The sequence below is a fragment of the Erpetoichthys calabaricus genome, chromosome 11, assembly GCF_900747795.2.
Source record: "Erpetoichthys calabaricus chromosome 11, fErpCal1.3, whole genome shotgun sequence".
NCBI lineage: Eukaryota > Metazoa > Chordata > Cladistia > Polypteriformes > Polypteridae > Erpetoichthys > Erpetoichthys calabaricus.
Window position 1 is genome coordinate 91,466,892 of NC_041404.2, and position 19,571 is coordinate 91,486,462.

General features: G+C 38.4%; 1 protein-coding gene across 3 annotated transcripts in view; it reads left to right on the top strand.

Annotated features, from left to right (window-relative positions):
• irf3 (interferon regulatory factor 3) overlaps positions 1-19,571 on the top strand; it is a 58,434-nt gene that overhangs the window by 24,163 nt on the left and 14,700 nt on the right. For 2 of the 3 annotated variants that reach the window (XM_051933711.1, XM_051933710.1), the window contains 2 exons: positions 1,094-1,187; positions 17,850-18,008. In XM_051933711.1, coding sequence (XP_051789671.1) covers positions 1,094-1,187; positions 17,850-18,008 — 253 coding nt within the window. The remainder of the gene's footprint in view (positions 1-1,093; positions 1,188-17,849; positions 18,009-19,571) is intronic. The other variant, XM_051933712.1, reaches the window with a different exon arrangement.

The following is a 19,571-nucleotide window of genomic DNA, read 5'->3' on the forward strand; positions in this document are numbered from 1 at the left end:
AGTGAAACATGAAACAGTCCATATATATATATATATATATATATATATATATAATATATAATTATATAATATATATATATAATATATAATATATATATAATATATATGGACTGGGCTATGCTTATTTTATGTTATCTTTTCTGTTTAATCAATAAAGTGCAAGCTCAAATTGTCCACCAGTTTACTGTATGCATTTGAAGTGGGCTTAAACCATGCATCTTTGCACCCTAAGTGATATTTGTGCCAATGATGAGTGTGTCTGTGTTTGTGTGTGTGTGTGTGTGCGAGTGTGTTTACGTATGTGTACATAGTGTCGTACATGGCTGGGGGTCAGACCCTGCCGGGACGCCTGGAAGGACTAGGTGGTGGCATATTTGTCCTCCGGGCCACGAGGGGGCAACTGCCCTGGAACAGAAGAGGCCCACGGAAGGAGAGCAGGGAGGCTCAAGACCGTTGGGGCCTCTGGTCACAGCCAGGGGGCGCCCTGAGCCTCATGGAGCCCGGGACTTATTTACTTCCGCCACAACCATGGAGGACGATCCTTCCAGGGTCACCAGGAGTGCTTCCGGGTGCTCTCCTGATGCTTACGCCACACCAGGACGTGACGTCAGGTAGAGCACCTGGATCTCATCCGGGTGAGGATAAAGGGGGCCGCCTCCTTCCTGTCAGGGAGCTGGAGTCGGGAGCAGGAGCAGGACGAAGCTCCTGGAAAGAGAAACTAGGTGGCCTAGGGACAAGGAGAAAGAAGGCCCAGGAGAAGGGAGACTGGGGCTAGAAGTACTGTGGGAGTTGTGTGGGACTGACTTGTGTGTTGTGGAGAAGAGAAAATAAAGGTATTTGGATAAAGATGTGGTCTCCAACTGGTGGTGTCCGGGCAAATATTACAATATATATAAAATTTATTGGTGGCCAAAGAGTTTCCATTTTTGAAATGATTTGTAATGACTATTTTGGATGATCTTATTCTATTCTCATGAAGGAGGATCTCAGTTTAGCTTTTCAATATTATAGATGTTTAGCAGATTCACACTTTGAGAAACTTTAATTTCCTTTCATGGTCTGATGCAAAATAATGTGGTGTTTTGTTCTATAGGGTATTCTGGAACATAACTTGGAAGAAATGTCCATCTCTAACCATATGTTGTCTGAAACTGAGTCCCTCATGTTGAATAATGAAAAGTACACAGGTAAAGAAATGGGTAGCAGATTTTGATAATTATTTCACAAGCAGATTCATCAGCATTCATTGACTCCTGCCCCAATTCACTCATTCTAAATAAAAAGATGCAGAAGGTCAGCTAAGTAAACATTCATGACTGGTAGGAGACAGTTTTATCCTGTGTTAGTGTTTTGATGATGGTCTCACCAATCACATTATAGAAGCATTTCATTTTCCCACCAAAATCTATAAAACATAAGCCATTGTTTTGTTGGGTGTATTCAGTGCTAATGTTTGAAATGTGCCATCTATTGGAATGTATTTTGCAATGCATGTAGTTATAAAATGCATTGCATTTTTATTCCAACTGACTGCTTCACAAACATTACCACCACTGTTGAGAGTCCTATACCAAATTCTGTATAACTGAGACAGATGGCAAACTTAAAGTATAACTTGGTAAAGGAAATTTAAAAAGGATAAAGGTACTACGAATCTCATTCAGGTCAATTAAACTTTCTGGTGATCTACCTTCAAAAATATAGGAAAAGGAGAGTAATAATAAACTGTAAATAAATAACACATTTCGTTAACAGCTAAAAAGACCATATGCTGCACTCTGAGGACCTGAGTTTGAGACCACCGTGGTCATGCCATTAGCCCCTTCCCTCTGCATGACAGTTAATGGGCTCCAATGATATTAGTATTTCCTCTATCAGCCATTTTTATTTCTTTAACTTTTTTCTGTTTAAAATTTCCATTATTAGGCTATGTGTATACACAATCTATTGGAATGCAAAAATGTAATGCATTTTTATTAGTGCATGTGACAAATGTCTAGGACTGAGTGTGTCAAGAATGGTGTCCTTAAGTGACTGTGTTGTAAGTGAAGTTATGGGTATTGCGGCTACAGCTACACTGCATTGAGATAACTTCAATTAGTTGACATTTCTGCACTTAGATTTAAGAGCTAGATCAGTAGCCACCTGGTAATAATAATATTCCTTAATATAAAATATACGTTAATGCTTTTTCAGAAAATCAAAATTGATGCATATCAATCTGAAACAGGTTACAAAACTATTTCTAAAGATTGGATCATAATAACTTTATTTATGTGGCAAATTATCATTTATTTACATGCAACTCAAGGTGTTTGCCATAGATTAATCAACAAAAACATAAAGATATATAATAATTATTTGGATATTATCATTAATTAATACTAAAACTAAAGTGCAAAACAAATGTTCACTTGTATCAGAAATAGGTACATATTGTTTTCTAATTAAAAGCCTTATACATAAAGATGGCAAGAGAACAACCAAATCCAATTTACTGTACACATGTACATGAATATACAAGTAAATATGTAGTATATACAGTATACAGTATATCTGCATTTGACCTAGGCATGTGTACATGACAATACATTCAGTAGAGACAGTTTGTTGTTATTAAATCTAATGAAAAGATACAAAAGCAAATAAAAGAGTCCATAGTAGTTTCAGTAGATTTACGATGTAGATTGAGTTCTTGGTTCCAGAATGTGATTAGTTGACATGGATGACAGGAAAACAAAAAATTCCTAAGATTGGTTCAGTAGGGAAAAATAAATAAATTTCTGGAGGGCCATGGTCAGAAGACAGGACAGAGCTAATCAAATAGTTAACTCCGATGGTAATCAGTTTCTGCATCGTAGAAGTCAGAATGACCTAGGCCAGCTGGTCACCCACGCTCCAGTGGGAATAGTTGATACAGTTAGCACAGTTGTCAATAAAGGTTTCCAAGTCCTCCTCTTTTCCTCCAGTATTGCTGGTGACTGCAGAATAGAGCACTTTGAATGGGTGTGGGTGGCAAGTTAGGGTATGGATAGGGTATGTCAAACTAGACAACTGAGGGGTTCATGTGAGTGTGACACAACTGCATACAGCTTGCTTAGATTATGTAAAAGAAGTATAAAACTGGTAATATTTGGAAAAGTCGTGTAACATGACACAGCATTTACAGTCAACAACTGACATAACATATATAACTCTCCGAGTAATCACAGAAACCCATGCTGACATGAGAAAATGGGGTGAATATGCAAACTCCCGATAGACACTGCAAGCAGTTTTAGTAAACTTACTAGGAAAATGGTTTTAATTGTAAATAATTAGCTTAACAGGCTTCAGAAAACACAGGTGCAATTGTTATCAAGTAGAAAATTAATACTTATAACTCATGCTATGGATCCCTTGTACATGATCACTTCCTTTCATTAATCACCCTCATTACCAATCATTTACAGGTTTAATTTATTAAAAATCAAAATAGGGTTTTTGCTGAAACTTGAAGCAAATTAAATCTTGAAGTGGTTAGAAAAATGATAAGTGTAGCTACTTTTACCTGTTTCTGAAAATCTTACTGTGCCTTATAGAGAATGTGCAAGATGTTTTTAGTAAGGAGCAAGCACCAAGTCTACCATCACACAACAAATGGAATTGTTAAATTAAATTACTGCCTGCTACAACATTACCAAAGGCTCGGTTATATTGCTGCCTGAGATAAATCCACTATCAAAATGTATACAGAAAAACTTTAAAACTTCTATTACATTATTTACATATGTGCAACAGATTACTATAACTGTGAAATGACAAGCACCAAAATAACAAATTTTGAAATAATATAAAAAGAGGAAACGTTTCTGGTACCTTCCTTTTCCTTACCCCTCAAAACACAACAAATCATTTCACTTCTTTGATTAACAAACACTTGTGTGGACAGTTACATTCTCAACACTTGATATTAACATTGCCTGCCTTACTGTAATGTTAGTGTCTGTTGGATTTTGGCATTAGCTTTTACCCATGGTTCTAAGACTGGGGTAGTGGAGATATATGTCCAGGATGTGGAGAAATCTAAATAAAACAAGATAACAGAGAGATGTATACCATCTTGTGCATGTTTCCATGTCACCTTAAAAATTCACTGTACTTGTCCCTAGGCTAAGGAAGATGTTTCCTTTAATAAGGGACTAGGAACAAAGTGTATTATTTAATAAAAAACAAAAGTTCTGCAGATAAATTTCACAGATTAAACGATACAAAACCCTAAGGTTGGTTAGTGCTGTTTCATGAATCCAATCTCCTGGGCTTGGTTCCCGCATTCAGATGTGGAGTGTGACAGACAGCAGGGGTGGTCTGACAACCCAGCCAGGTTTATACCCCTGAACCCATACATGGCAGGGAGGCCAGTGTAGAGGATGAATGGGAGGACAGCCACCCAAGAGTACATGCTAACATGACACACTGGGTGGCAGGATTCCTGAACCAGTATGCCCATTAATGTGCTTGCAGGGCATGCTGGCAGTTGCAGTCCCAAGGGGAGCTGCTGGGGAGAGCTGTTCCTACTTTCAGGAGCTTACGCCTGAACCAAGAGTGCTTTCTCCTTGACACTGGAAATATTCCCAAGTCCGGCATAAAAGTGGTTCTATCCACTCAGGAGTCAGAGTCAGGAGAGGAGTCAGACGAGGCTTGATAGGAGAAGGATTGGAAATGAATGGGACAGAGAAGGAAAGAAGAAGGAAGAGTGTTGCTTATAGTGAGACCTTTGAAAAGGTATTGTGTTTAATAAAAAAAGGTCATTTTGAATCTGAAACTGTAGTTGGTGTAATTTTGTCTTCGGTTTGGTCTATGCTGCTCCCTAGTGGCCACAGAAGTTTGCATCTTTTCTCATTGTGACAGATTGTTTCCCTCCTACATACCAAAAGATGGGCAAGATAGGCTAACTGGTAACTATAAATTTGCTCCAGTGAAAGTGTTGGTGTGTGAGAGGGTGTACTGATGCTTTATTTACAGTAAGGTTGTATCCTCCATTGCACCCACTGCAAGGGGCTCATGTCCTTCAGAACCCTGAGTTGGGTTAAGTGTGTTTGAGAATAGAAAAATGTATGAGATAAATATATAGTCATACACAATTTATAAATGTAAGGGCAACTATTTATTTAAGTAAATAATACAATAATAGAGAGAGACTCACATTTGTTCCAACCATTCACTGATTAAGAATAAAAAAAAATCTAGTAAAGATAAGAGAAATTTAGTCCAGAAAAACTGCACTTAAACAGCTCCCAGAAGAAATAAGAATCCAGACAGTGTGGACTAACCTAGCTAAAAATTTCCTTTATTTCACCAAGTGCACATATATTTAAGGAATTTGTTCAGGTGTGTCTGATCTACAGACAGTGGATACTTACATTTCACAATAACTTGCATTCCACATAAATGCAATACAGTACAAGTTCAGACAAGCTTAAAATTCAGTTCAAATATTTTAGACATGCAGTGCAGACAGAAAGACAAAGTCAGGAGATCACCCTTGATTGTGCTGAAGTTATATTGTGCTGTTCATTACTATTACTATTATTGCAAATTACATGAGGCAGCAGTAAAGCAGTTCAACTAGAAAGACTTGTTCAGTAACGTAACAGCTCTAGGAAATTGCTGTTTAAGTGCTGGACATTTTTGGATAACAGTGACCAGTAACATTTCCCAGGAAAGAGTTTATAAAAAGGGCGGCACGGTGGCGCAGTGGGTAGCGCTGCTGCCTCGCAGTTGGGAGACCTGGGGACCTGGGTTCGCTTCCCGGGTCCTCCCTGCGTGGAGTTTGCATGTTCTCCCCGTGTCTGCGTGGGTTTCCTCCGGGCGCTCCGGTTTCCTCCCACAGTCCAAAGACATGCTGGTTAGGTGGATTGGCGATTCTACATTGGCCCTAGTGTGTGCTTGGTGTGCTGGGTGTGTTTGTGTGTGTCCTGCGGTGGGTTGGCACCCTGCCCGGGATTGTTTCCTGCCTTGTGCCCTGTGTTGGCTGGGATTGGCTCCAGCAGACCCCCGTGACCCTGTGTTCGGATTCAGCGGGTTGGAAAATGGATGGATGGATGGGAGTTTATAAAAAAGATGGTGACCATGTTGGGTGAGATAAATAAAAATTCTCCTTACTTCTTCCCTTTGGAGTTACGAAGATTTTCAAGGCAGGGAAGTATTCACCAATGACTTTCTTTGCAAAGGAGATGACATGTTGCATTTTGCTATTAAAGCAAGTGGAGGGAGTGCCAAACTAGACAGTGACTGAGGAGGTTAGGATGCATTCTACCAGTCCTAACTGGGTGAGATGACATTTTCAAGCTGGAGGAGGAAGCACATAATCTGCTGTGCATTCCTGGTTAAGTTTATTATACATTTATCCCATTTCATTGTTTATTGTATTATTTTTTTTGCTTTGTGCCCTCCCCTACCATAACCTATCGTCTATAAGGGAGGAGTGAAATCTTTAGATTCATCAAAAATTTTATCTCCGGTTTTTGACGGTTCTCGACGTTTTAGGATCCCGATACCAAAAACATTGCTATCTTGATGATGAGTGTGTATCTGTCCAAGTGTGTGTGTGTCTGTATGTCACAGGTTCTTCGTGACGGTCAAGAGCTAAAACGGTTGGACAGAGAAATACAAAACATGAAACTTAAGCCTGTTATGAGATGACAATGTGCTGATTAGTTTTTGAGCCAAATTGTGCAAGATAAGAGGTAATCTAGAAGAATTCCTCAAATTAATTTTTGATAATATCTCGAGAATTATGGCAAATACTGTAATTAGTTATAAATTCTTCTTGTCAATTTCTATCGTAATGACCTATTTTGTGATCAGAAAGGTCAGCATCAGAGCAGTAAATAATTACTGAAATGTTATAAAAGAGTTTGGGTAACAGGGTGCAAAGCCTGCTAACCCTCACCTGAGTTTTTTTTTAATTCTTTTGTTTATCCAATTTCATTGTATTTCTCTAGAACATAAATGTCAACACCCCTTTAACTGTGGCTTTGTTTATTTGCAGTGCGGACAGCAAATTTCTTTTTTTAATGAAAATCTGTGATAATTTCCACAGTTTTAATTGTGAGTTCAGCTTGGGTTTTAGTACACCTTGACAGAAGATGCTCTACTTCACTCCAATACACTTCCTCATGCCATTACTGATGAGAATAATAAGTGTTGTATCATATGCAAACATCAGCAATGTTGGGTGATGATTACAGTTATTGGTGTCCGGTCAGAAAATCAGAGGGAACAGCATACAGGCAGCCTTGCTGACCATCAGTACTGATAGAGGATAATCACTTGTCAGACTTTTATACTATGTATTTTGTCCTGCTTGTCAACAAATTTGACAAACCTTGGGGCAGTATTCATTTGAGTAATTGAGAAATGAAAAGGGTTGGTACTATTGTGTTACACGTTCACCTCTACTGCACAAATGGAATCCATGAATATGTGTCAGGGCAGTCCATATACTTCAGGATTATAGTAGAGCTCCATATTAATACCATCCTCTAATGACGTGTTGGCTCTGTAGGCCAGCTGAAGAGGGTCAGGGAGTGGGTTTGCAAAAGATTTCAGATAATATAGGATCAGACACTCAATTATTTACAATTATAGAGATAAGAGCAACAGGTATATAATTGTTAAGTTATCATATTCGTCTTTGGGTCAGTAGCAATGGTGGATGGTTTGAAACAAACAGGAATTCTACATTGGTCCACAGTGCTTCAAAAAAACCAGTAAACTCCATTGGGACTAGCCACTTTAATACACGTTTTAGAGCCTACAGATGTTCTACTCATGTCCAGATTTTGCATAGGCCAACAAGGAGCTGAAGAGTGCATGGATAATTTGTAATATGAAGTGCAGCTTCTGAGTATCAAGCAATGTAAACTAAGGAAACTAAACGTAGTTAGTTTTTCAGATGTGCAGTAAAACTTGTTTGTCTCATGAAGAAGTGACCAGTCAATGTGTTCAAGAAGCATTTGAAGACTCTCTTGTTTGGTGAAGTTTCTGCCCAATTGATATTGGCTTCTAGGTTTTTGTAACCAAGGAAGTGTAAATATCCTGCAGTTTGTTCTGAGCTCTTCACTTGTGATAATCAGTTTTGTAATTTTGTCCTGTAACACTCGTTCTCATACAATCCCCCCAGACTGATGTTTACTTGATTACGTTGACCGTTTTTGTAGGTTGCTTTGGACAAAAGCATCCGTTGAACGAAAAAATATAAATGTAAATGAATTGGTAGTTGCACGATGGGATTTATTTTGTAGTTTGTGATCATTTTTAATCCCCCTCCAGACAGCAGAAGTGACATTGTTGGCAAACTGTTCAGGCAGTTTATTACTGTGTTAGGGATGTTAGAGTCCAAGAAATTTGGTAAATTTTTTATATAAAGAATTGTAAAAGTGGAAATTTTTTCATGAAAATCTGAATTTATTAATGTCGAATTACAGCAACTCAAAATAAGCAGATTTAATTTTCACAGTTCCAGAAGGTCATGTGGATTGTACTGTATTTATAGAATGTCCACTTGCATGGTGTAAACACTCTAAAATTTATCCCATGTTTTATGCTTATATAAGTGACTGGCATTACATATGTTACATATGGGTTTCAGATGTGCAGCATGCGTTCTTCTGCTTGCTATTAAAGATGCCTTTCTCTTTTTCCTGTTCATGCAAATATTGATCATTCCTTTGCTGAAGGATTCTCTGAAATGGAGGGACACTCCATGCATGCCGCTAAAACAGCAGTAACTGCAGTCACATTAAGTTACAGAAATATGAAAGTGTAGATTTAGAATAACTAAGTAAAAGAAAAGAAAGTTACTTAAACAACACCACAAACACTCATGGGCTCCTGGGTGTTTACATTTAGAAAGCTGAAAACAGGTTGTGCCGCATCAGGAACAAAGAAAGAAAGTAACCGGAAGAGCACAAAACCTTTAGCTTTAAATGCAACATTTTAAAGCTCACAAAATTTTCTTTTGCAAAAGCTAAAAAAATATTGAACATTATATTTCTCTCTGCACCACCAACCTACCCACATGCCTATAAGCAGAGTAAGCAGCCCAGCTGCAAGTAACACCATCAGTATTTATAGTGGTTAAAGCAGAAACAGTTCACTGACTTCAGTGAGTGTTAAATATGAAAAGCATTTGTTACCATAGTCAACATATTGTGTCTGGAATCTGAGGAAGTTCTGACAGTTCTTTTCGTGTGAAGAACCTTGTTATGCTTTCTTACTACTTTGTTTGCTTGCTGATTGACTATAACCTTGTGGTTGGTTCTGTGCCTGTGTTAAAAAGTCAGAGAGCACAAAATGAGAAGGATTAGCAACGAATGTCTAATTCTAATTTGCAAGGCTCCCATAGTGACAATTGTGGAATTGAAATACTTATTCTTCAAGGCTATAACCTTTGCAGCTAAAAGCTTTTTTGCTGAATGTATATTTGCTTGAGAAGTAATGTAAATCCCAGTCAAAATTATATAAATATTGTTTCCAATATGAGATAACAGTGTTTGGACATCATTGCACCAGTTATTATTTACAAAAAACAAACCAGACATCCTTTAGAGAGGTTGCTTAAGTCTGATTCACTGTCAACTCTAAGTTGTCTGTATCCCAGTAAATCCACTGATGAATCAGATAGAGGTGTGTTTAGCCTTTTTTTTGTAACAAAATGCTGACGAGGGATAATAGTCTATATTCACAAAAATAACAAGCTGTAACTTATCCATTTAATTGCTAAGAGACAAAATATTAAAGAGAAACAAATCAGGAAGACTCACTCAGAATCCTTGTCTTCTGAACCTCATGAGAGAGCTAGATGCTCCAGCTCATATATTTTTTATCACAAGTCTTTATATCAACTCACAAGTTGTCAAGTAGAAGATCATCAGGGAAATCATATATTTCCATAAGTGATTAAAATGCTTAACAGTTTTCATACTTTATAATAAAAGATTCTGTTAAAGGATGAATAGAGTCTGTTATCATACTAAAAGGCTCAGCACAGACTTTACTGTAGAATGATCAGGAGGGGTTCAGGATGAGCAGCCTGTTGGCCTAGGTCTCCAAGACTGTGACATGTCTTTACTTTGTCTTTTGACTTGGTCTGTTATAGCTGACCATGAACACTACAGAGGTTTGTTTTCTCCAGGGATACTGCTAACTGGAGTTTTTTTTCCTCTGTTTTCGACTGGTGATAATTCAACTATATGAACTGGTTACAGCACTCTGCATTATACAACAACAAACAGAATTAAATGGAATTCTTTAATGAAAGTGATGCATTAATTTCCATTGTGCTGACATAAAATATCATTAGTTGACAAAATTAACAAACACATGAAGAGTGACCAAAACACTATCACTATCTCGGCACCATCTCAGTGAACTGCATTTCCACTTGTTTGCTTACATATTCCCTTATTGTGCAGTGCATGCTCAGCTCCATAACTGTACTACAATAAGATGGAAAAGCTCAGATGAGGCCCAAGAGATTTAACATTATAGGTCTTTTCATTGTTTGAAAAGAGGGATAAAAATGTAATATAAATAATTGTGTTTGGAAAAAAATACAGTATATGTAGAATGAATGACAGTTGAATTTTATTTTGCTTTAGGCAGTCTGGCTCTAACTAGTTTGAATTGTAAAATAGAAAGAGATTGGGCAGCATAACCCCATTATAGCTACAAGGCCTTTAATGACCTCTTAGGCACAGCCATCAGCAGTGTGTCTGTTTGCGGAGAGAGCGTTGACCTTGTTGAGAGGTTTACTTACCTTGGCAGTGACATTCATGTTTCTGGTGACTCTTCCTATGAAGTCAGTAGACTGATTGGGAGAGCATGGGGGGTCATGAGGTCGCTAGAAAGGGGTGTGTGGCGCTCCCAATATCTATGCAAAAGGACGAAGTCTTTAGAGTCCTGGTGATTCCTGTCTTGCTATATGGTTGAGACATGGACGCTATCCAGTGACCTGAGACGAAGACTGGACTCCTTTGGTACTGTGTCTCTCCGGAAAATCCTTGGGTACTGTTGGTTTGACTTTGTGTCGAATGAGCGGTTGCTCATTGAGTCCCGAATGAGGCACATTACCTGCATTGTGAGGGAGCGTCAGTTACGGCACTACGGCCATGTGGCGCGTTTCCCCGAGGGTGATCTGGCTCGTAAGGTCCTCATTGTTGGGGACCCAAGTGGCTGGACCAGACCAAGGGGTCGCCCACATAACACCTAGCTGCGGCAGATAGAGGGTCATTTTTGGAGGGTGGGACTGGATCGCGTGTCTGCCTGGGGGGTTGCAAACTGGGACCCCGAGTTGTTTCATTGTGTAGTGGGTGTGGCAACTCACTGTACCAGTGCATGCTCCCCAACTTGACTTGACTTGATATACTAACTCAATAAAACAAACCAAAGGACTTAGGTGTTTCAAGCTATTCTACCAGCAGGCAAATGTGGCTCCAGGTGTTGTGGTCCGAAAAAGAACACTAACATATTGGCAGTTCTGTTTGTTTATATGATTGGGATTGTGTATTTATTTAGGAACAAGCCAATTTGAGAACAGTATCATGTTTTTAACTTCAATATGTCATAGAGCCTACAATTTACCAGAAATTGCAACAGATGCTCCTGACTCAGGTCTCCAACAGACACAGGAATTTAGACAAGAAGTTAACTGTACATTCATTAATGAGCGGATGGGTGAGTTTTAAGCTTAAATTTTGGCTTTACCAAGCTTCCGTTGCTGTGTTTAGACAAAATTCAGCTTTGATGTTTTAGAACTGTGATGAGATGAGATGATAGCAGTGCATGGACACTCAGTGGGCTATGGATGTAAATAACATAAAATAAAGTTAACATGTTTATTAAAAATGGATAACTGACCAAATGAACAAATAGTATAAAATATACAGACCTATGCATGACTTAGGGTATGGAGGTAAAAGAATTGTTGTTATTATTACTAGGGGACTTCGGCCCTTTGCTTGCTTCACTTGCACATAATAGAGAGACATGGAGAAGCTGTTAACAGTCAGAGTAATTACTAGCTTAAATTATAATAACACCAACAAAGAAAATGGTTACTTACAGCAGAGAGAATGCATATGAAATCAAGAAACCAATCAGTTAGATCAGTCTAGAATGAACTGGGTTAGAGCAGGGGGTTCTAAAATTTTTATACCAGGGAGCTCCAAATTGTTGTACCATCTAGTCAATGCCTCCACTTATATAAACCCAAAGCTGCGAATCGGAGCATGGTCTTGGCTACAAATAGGATTCACACAGCATGATTTTGGATAATAGTAGACCTACTATGCCAAAGGAGCACTGCTATCTATCATCTAGCCCGGTCCATCCATTAATCTTCCACCCTGACTGGGATAATAATCGAGAACCATCCTAGACGGGTTATGCCTCCATGTATAGTGTCCATCCGTTATGATCACCTGTTCAGGCCAGAAATCTCCCCTCATCCCAGCTGGGGTGCCAGTCCATCTATTAGGACACTTGCAACAGTTAAATATGATTTTTGTTTTGTGATTAATTAAGATGAAAAGATAGAACATAAAAAGTCACATGAGCAAATTTTGGTTAGTAAAATACCCAAACCACCAAAATTACATTCCTGTCCCAAAACCTTGGGAATGTAGCTTTATTGTGATCTTTATATTTAGATGCTACTATGAGGAAATCTTATGTCTAACATAAGATATTGCAGAGAACCAGTTATGCATTCTTTTGTGAGGCTCCATTGATTCTCAGAGCTGATAATTCAAAAAGCAAAAGTTTATAAATGGAGGAATTCTACAGATTCAGGGATAAAGAATCTGCCCCTCTCCCGTGAGAAGGAAGGTCCAGTAGAAGATATAGCTGAGGAGAGAAAGATGAAACATGGGACCAGTATTGAGAAATGGAAGAGCTACAGTTACATATGAATTCTGATGAAAAGGAGAAAGATAACTTGCAAATGTTTCCAAGTCAATGTGAAGTCTGAGATTGCTTCATGGCAGTGCAGTTCAGCTTGTAGGTTCAGCTTGTTTCTATGTTTATTTTTTAAGGAAGGAAGAAGGTTAAAAAACATTAGTGACTATGTCTAATACAAACATTTTCTACTGTTGATTAACATCAGCAAACACTAAAATTAAATGTTAGATACGTTCATTTTATTATTGCTAATTGATAATGATTGTCTTTGTTCCTTGTTTTACATTCTAATGCTTCAGTCTGAAAGTTTCTAAAACTGTTCTAAAAATGATGGCAGGCCATCTAAGGTTTACCAAACTAAAAATATTGTTAATTTCGGTGGATCAGGCTTGAAAGAGGAAGCATGAGAGAAGGACACATTTTGTGTAGACTGCTACTGATGGAATGGGAGGTGGGGTGTAAGAAAGACAGCTGTCCCCTATTAAGATGCTCAATTTCACAAAAATCAGTTGGTCTTGGCATGTGATTCCTAGAGAGTTGCATACCTGGCAATACAGGGCCTTGACTATCCTGCTCAGAAGAGGCTCACCTTAATTCAGTGAGGCCCCAAATATGACCTGTTGGCTTCAGCCGGAGCAGCCCAAAAATGTAAAACACAAAATCTCCATAAATCTATTATTAAACCATACAAGAGGGAGGATAACTGTCCATCCCTGGCTTGTGAACAAAAAGAGCAACAGAGAAGCTTTTATAAATTTTAAGATTTATTTACAAAAATAGCAAGTAAGGCCAAAATCTATACTAAAAAAAAGGCAAAGCCCACACTGACTCACTCATCACTAATTCTCCAACTTCCTGTGTAGGTAGAAGGCTGAAATTTGGCAGGCTCATTCCTTACAGCTTACTTACAAAAGTGAAGCCGGTTTCATTTCGAAATTCTACGCGTAACAGTCATAACGGTTGGCAAACTTTCTTATTTATGGCCCCATCTTCACGAAATTTGATACGTGGGTTCCCAACGCTAACTGAATCCTACTTACGTACATATATACGTCCATAGCCTGCAGCTCAGTCGCCGTGTGAGGTGGTGTTGGGTCCCCCATCCCCACACCTCCCACGTAGTTGGCTGCCTGCCTATATAAGGCCGTCCGTTGCTCCGGTCTCTTCATTCCCTTCCTTGCTTCGCCACGGTATTCACATCTCCCTGCTGATAACTGCAGCCTTTTTATTTAATCCACGGCTTCTCCGCTGTTTTATTGTTCGTTTATTACGATTATAGTTATTGTGTAGGTATTTTAGACTTAGTTTACATTGTTCAGGTACCCATTTCCTTTATCGTTCCAACCATACCCCCATTAACATGTCTATCGAGGTGATCACCATCGATCAAAGAACTGTCACTTACCGAGTGGTTTACATGCCCGGAGATGGCGACTGCCTTTTCCATTCTCTGTGTTACATATTGCACGGCCGTATCAGGCTCACTCTTGATATCCAGACGAACATTATGTCTTATGTATTGCATGACTGGTGCAGGTTCAAGGTGTGGACTGATGACGGTACAGGAGATAATTATACTACACAGGAGCACTATAAGACTGAAATGCTTAAGCCCTTCACCTATGGTTCTGCATATGAGTTGATGGCTGCCACTGAATTGTTTGGTTGTCGCTTTCAAGTGTATCGAAATGGCCAAATATTTTACACCTTTGGACAACCACCAATGCCTGTTAAATATCTTAGATTCACAGTTGACGATTTGAGTAGTGGACACTTTGATGTTTATGAATGTTTAAACTCTCAAAAGCTGGATACGAAGTTATCGATGAAACCCATTTCAATTCAAACGCCTCCAATTTCCAGTAAGGCTCTGCTTCGCAATGACAATTAATAAGTCTCAGGGACAGACCCTACAAAAGGTTGGCATTTATTTGAGGCAAGATTGCTTTTCACACGGCCAACTATACGTTGCATGCTCAAGAGTAAGCTCAGCACACAGCTTGGTCATATTACAACCGGAGGGCCGAGCTGACAACGTGGTATACAAAGAGATCCTTAACAAATAATTATTGGTATATTTTCCTTCAGTTTAAAAAGGTTTATTTTTCTTCTTAATAAATATTTTAAAGCAGTACTTCGCTGCTGCGAAGTGCGGGTATTTTGCTAGTGTTCAATATAGAAAAAGAGGGAAAAATAACTGACTAACAAGGCAATCCACAGCAAACATATCCAAATATATCGTCCAGAAAAATAATCCAAGAAAACAATGTAAGAAAAAAAAAAATAAGCTGAAACTAGAAACAGCAATACTTACAGGACTCAACAATAAAATGAATGATCTCCTGAGCATTGACTTAAATAGATAGAGGCAGGACTCATGAGTGGTGATGTCAGGGTGGCTCCATTTTCTGGAGCAACACCCACAAAGAATAATGAACAAAAATAAACTTAAAGAGACAACAGTAGCATTTATTTCTATAGCACATTTTAATACTCAGGATGTAGCTCAAAGTGCTTTATAAGATGTCAAAGAAATAGATGCAAGAAAAAAACCAAATGAAATTAGGTAAGAAATTAATTATAATAATTTAATAATATTATCATTAGTGTTAGCTAATGTACCCCTTAAATATAGCTCAAGTTTTTTGTTTTTTTAAAATGCAATCTGGCTGGAGTACTGATTGGGTAGTGACATCACGCATGCATGTTGTGAAGAAACCACAAGAACAACAAAAAAGGTTTGGGGTAGCCACCCTGCAAACTTCAAGATATGCAAAGAATTTGAAGAAAATGTCTTTTTAGACCGAGCTCAATGCAGAAATTAATAACATAATACAAAATTGTGTTTATAAAGAGTTGAGGGAGGAAGTGAGGTTGTCAGGCGGGACTTCTTTCTGATGGTCTGCAGAGGAGGAAAGAGAGAAAGTGTTATCTGAGGGTGTCAACCCTCAGTCTGGTGATTAATCACACTTATTGGAGGTCATAAACTGTCTCCTAATCTTGTGTGTGTGACAATGCATATGTTGTAAAATATTAACACATGGTGCGAGAAGCAGATCAGGCAGCTCCATAAAGTGTGAGGTGGAGTATGCTCACAGTACACATGAGTGAAAGTTTCGTGCATGCGTGGTGGAAACTGGGCAGGTAGCACAGATTGAGTAGTGACATCTTAATCCAATATGGCTGCTATAGCTGTGTGATGTCATGGTGGCGTCACAAAGCATCAATGGGCACTGGGTAAAAAATTAACCTGTGCTGGCTGCATGGCAAATTTTTATGGAAAAATTTGGCAGACAAGGTTGCGGCGAACCCAGGAAATACACTGTGAAATATCTATTTACATGGTGTGAAATTTTTTGCTTATTCTTAATGTTTTTTTACATAGTGAAGCTTTCTTCATTCATTACATCTACATGGCTTCTCTCAAGTATTTTTGAAATTTTTATGTATGTTTACATCTAAATATGTCAAAGTGTTTAAGGCACATGACATCACATGATCCATCTGTCCATTCAACAACCAGCTCTGGACAGCTAATGAAAATTCACAACACACACATTCAATTAGAAAACCAAAGTTGTGCCCAGCAATGTTAAGGATAGACTCTGGACCCAAACTATCTTGAATTTGATTAAGTGATTTTAATCCAGTTGAAAATGGTATGTTATTTGTGCTGTACAGCAGGTCATATTTCTGTACAGCATTCAAATTCAGTGATTCAGAAAAAAAGTAAATGAAAACTCAGGTGACCCTTTGTTTTTCAAACATAAAGAAATATTAAAATAGTGCAATGTCAAAATGAATCATGAATATTTAAACTTTGTGTGAAACATTTAGTGAGCAAAACTGCTCTGAATCTTTTACTACATTTGAACTTTTTATGCCATGTATATTTATATTTAGTGAAGGCTAGAGCTGTCATTCTTATTGTGCCTATCATGTAAATCAGCTTCTGCAATTTGCCCCACACTCAGCACATTCAGCCACAGTATTTTGCGAATAATAGCAGTTTACGCACAGTGGAAGGACAAGGTGCCATTCTTCTTTTTCCCATTACAAAACTGGCTTCTACCAGTTGCCTTACTGTCATCTAATGTTGCATTGGTTCTCTTCCTGTCTGAAATGCTGCATGCCCACTCCACTGTTCTTTTTGCTCTTCTTTTTTCATGCAGTGCAGCTGCACTGTGGCTTGCAGTGAAAGGGCCCCAAAGCACAATTTCACGGCCAAGGTAGCCTGCACATCTAATTCATGGGTCATGTTACACTTATCATGGCATAGGTTTTCGAGACCAAGGTTCAAGGCCCAGTGTTTCTAAGTTTTTGCATGACAGACAGGCAGTCCTTAGCATTTTGTATACATATACCAGTATGCTGTTTACAATGCATCCAGCATTCACTTGCAGAGGCTGAACCAATCACAGATCTATACTATAAAAGCTATTGGTTACATTGCCTTTCCACAAAATTAAGGCCATCAAAGGTTTCACTAGCGCAGCTTGAAGCTTAGATTAGATTACATGTGATTTCCACAATTCAAGTATGTCATTTCACAAACCAACATTCTTAATATAATATGAACAGATCAAACAAAATCCAATACAATTATATTGTGTGAAGGTCATGTAATGTAAATGTAGATATAGGAAGTGAGAAAAAAGTACAGCACTAATCTAGTACCAAACATATGCATACCACTTCACTAAGAGTGGCATTTCCTGAGTTGGTGCCCTACTATTTCTGAAAAAAAAAATGCACATTTTGAAGATATTTGAGTGCTTTCTATGATTTACGTGTGCTTTGTAAAGCATCATGTGGTGGTGTCTCCTGTCAATGAGTCTTTATTAAACAAAGTATGACTGACTGGTGGCTAAGCTGTCTGCTTATCTATTTATGTATTTATTTAGGAACATTTCAATTTGGGAACAGTACCACGTTTTTGCCATCGGAATGTCATGAAGCCTACAATATACCTGAAAGTGCAACTGAAGCTCCTGACCCAGGTCTCCAACAGACACAGGAATTTAGACAGGAAGTTGACCGTACATTCATTAATGAGCAAATGGGTGAGTTTTAAGTGTAAACTGCGGCTTTACCAAAATTCACTTACTATATTTAGACACAATTCACCTTTGATATTTTGGACCTATAATGAGATGAAATAAGACAACTAGATACGCTTTAGCACAAAATAGCAGTGCATGGACACTCAGCAAGTTATGGATGTAAATAATATCAAATAAACTTACCATGTTTACTGAAAATGGATAACTGACAAAATGAACATATAATATAAAATATACAAACCTATACACAATTTAAGGTATGTAGGTAAAATCTTTGTTGTTAGTGTTACATGGAGAAGCTGTTAACAGTCAAAGTAACTACTGGCTTAAATTATACTAATACTGTATCCAGCAGGGGGCGCTTTTTCTGGAATTGTGTTCTTTATTGATGCAGAAGAGACTTGAGCCATACATATCCCTTTAGAAACCATGGCGGAAATAATCAGATGAGAGCAGTATGGTAAAAATAAAAGAGGCAAATCCATTTAACTTGCTTCTAAATGTAGCTTCCACCCCCAAAATACAAAGCATAATTATTTATACATACATATCCAGGCCAGAGAGAGGTAAATGGTACATACTGTTGTCATTCAGTTCCTTCAATGGGGAATGCTGACAGCATCCCTGATCTGGCAGGGTGTTCAGCGGCATGGAGACAGCTTCTGGCTTCTCCATGGTTTCTCCTCATTTTATATACAGGGTACTCAAGTTTTTATGAGTCTTGCCAGATATGGGCAACTGCCATCTGGGTTGTGCCCTTCTAGCACCTTTTACAATAGCCCTTAAATATAGCTCAAGTTTTTTGTTTTTTTAAAATGCAATCTGGCTGGAGTACTGATTGGGTAGTGACATCACGCATGCATGTTGTGAAGAAACCACAAGAACAACAAAAAAGGTTTGAGGTAGCCACCCTGCAAACTTCAAGATATGCAAAGAATTTGAAGAAAATGTCTTTTTAGACCAAGCTCAATGCAGAAATTAATAACATAATACAAAATTGTGTTTATACAGAGTTGAGGGAGGAAGTGAGGTTGTCAGGCGGGACTTCTTTCTGATGGTCTGCAGAGGAGGAAAGAGAGAAAGTGTTATCTGAGGGTGTCAACCCTCAGTCTGGTGATTAATCACACTTATTGGAGGTCATAAACTGTCTCCTAATCTTGTGTGTGTGACAATGCATATGTTGTAAAATATTAACACATGATGCGAGAAGCAGATCAGGCAGCTCCATAAAGTGTGAGGTGGAGTATGCTCACAGTACACATGAGTGAAAGTTCCGTGCATGCGTGGTGGAAACTGGGCAGGTAGCACAGATTGAGTAGTGACATCTTAATCCAACATGGCTGCTATAGCTGTGTGATGTCATGCTGGCCTCACAAAGCATCATTGGGCACTGGGTAAAAAATTAACCTGTGCTGGCTGCATGGCAAATTTTTATGGAAAAATCTGGCAGACAAGGTTGCGGTGAACCCAGGAAATACACTGTGAAATATCTATTTACATGGTGTGAAATTTTTTGCTTATTCTTAATGTTCTTTTACATAGTGAAGCTTTCGTCATTCATTA